This window comes from Penaeus monodon, chromosome 27 (assembly GCF_015228065.2).
Source record: "Penaeus monodon isolate SGIC_2016 chromosome 27, NSTDA_Pmon_1, whole genome shotgun sequence".
NCBI lineage: Eukaryota > Metazoa > Arthropoda > Malacostraca > Decapoda > Penaeidae > Penaeus > Penaeus monodon.
This window is the reverse complement of record NC_051412.1, coordinates 25,931,891-25,932,957: the sequence shown is the minus strand read 5'-3', so window position 1 is coordinate 25,932,957 and position 1,067 is coordinate 25,931,891. Positions and strand designations below refer to the sequence as shown.

General features: G+C 47.5%; 1 protein-coding gene across 1 annotated transcript in view; it reads left to right on the top strand.

The window, feature by feature from the left end:
* Positions 1–1,067, top strand: part of LOC119590373 (homeobox protein Nkx-2.1-like) — a 39,643-nt gene that overhangs the window by 647 nt on the left and 37,929 nt on the right. Inside the window, exon 1 of the mRNA XM_037939042.1 lies at positions 1–139. This exon is cut by the window's left edge and continues 647 nt beyond it. Within this exon, the coding sequence (XP_037794970.1) occupies positions 1–139 (139 nt within the window). The remainder of the gene's footprint in view (positions 140–1,067) is intronic.

The following is a 1,067-nucleotide window of genomic DNA, read 5'->3' as shown; positions in this document are numbered from 1 at the left end:
ATGCAGCCCGCAGGCATGCAGCACGTGGCGTACCCGCCCGCGCCGCCGCCCACCACCTACTGCACCCCCGACGTGTACGACGCAAGGGCCTCCGCCCCGTCATGGTACCAGACGTCATCTTCAGATCCACGCTTTGCCAGTAAGTCCAATTCATGCATTCTGTGAGTGCTTTCTCCTTCTCCTTCAACTCCACTCATCTCCATACTTGAATCCTTCCTCTTTTCGTCTTCTTGAGGTCCTACAAGGCCCACACTCGAGGCCCTGTGCCTTCCGCTAGGACAACCTCCCAAGCCTCCAGTCGCTCCTTCACTCTCTTCTCATGCAACGTTAAGGAAATAGTACATGCACACAGAACGCAAGTGCGATGCAGTGCCGACAAAGGTTTGCGATTCACGTTATGAATTGCGTCGAAATGTGTTTGTTTGAATCGTATGAAGTAGACTGAGATTACGCGTATATGCCTATGATTATGTAGGTAAACTAACGCTAGGCCGTGCTGTAGTTGAGATCTCTTATGAAGATATGATTTATTCACAGTGAGGTTAATAAAACGAGTTTTCTATTATTTTCTTGATTTTATTACGTCGATAACAATGGAAATATCGAATATGAGAAAAAGTAAATAACAGTTTCCCCAACTTTAACTTAGCTGCCAATACAATGTTATACCTCCGGACATAAAGGCAAAACGAACGAACACCCGCTGGCTCGCAGCGGTGTAATAACAAATTGCATTTGATCCTAAGATATCTCCTCTCCAACAAAGACTAATGATAATATAAAAAAGAACCGAATCCATATCGCAACATCAGCCTTCCCCTTCTCAATGGGGATTCTGTGCCCCTGGTCTCCGGAAGAAGCGAGATCCGGGAGATACACCGTCCTGCCGATGTTCGTGTGATATGTTGTTCCTCGGTCAGATTACAGCGTCCGGCGTTCGGTATCCGTGGAGCGCCCGGGGGAACTGTGTGTGATCGCGTGCTAACAGTGCGTGAAAGCTGATTTAACCGCAGTAGTAGAGATCAGTGCTACTTGCTCGAGGTGTTGTAGTTTTCTGATTAATGGAG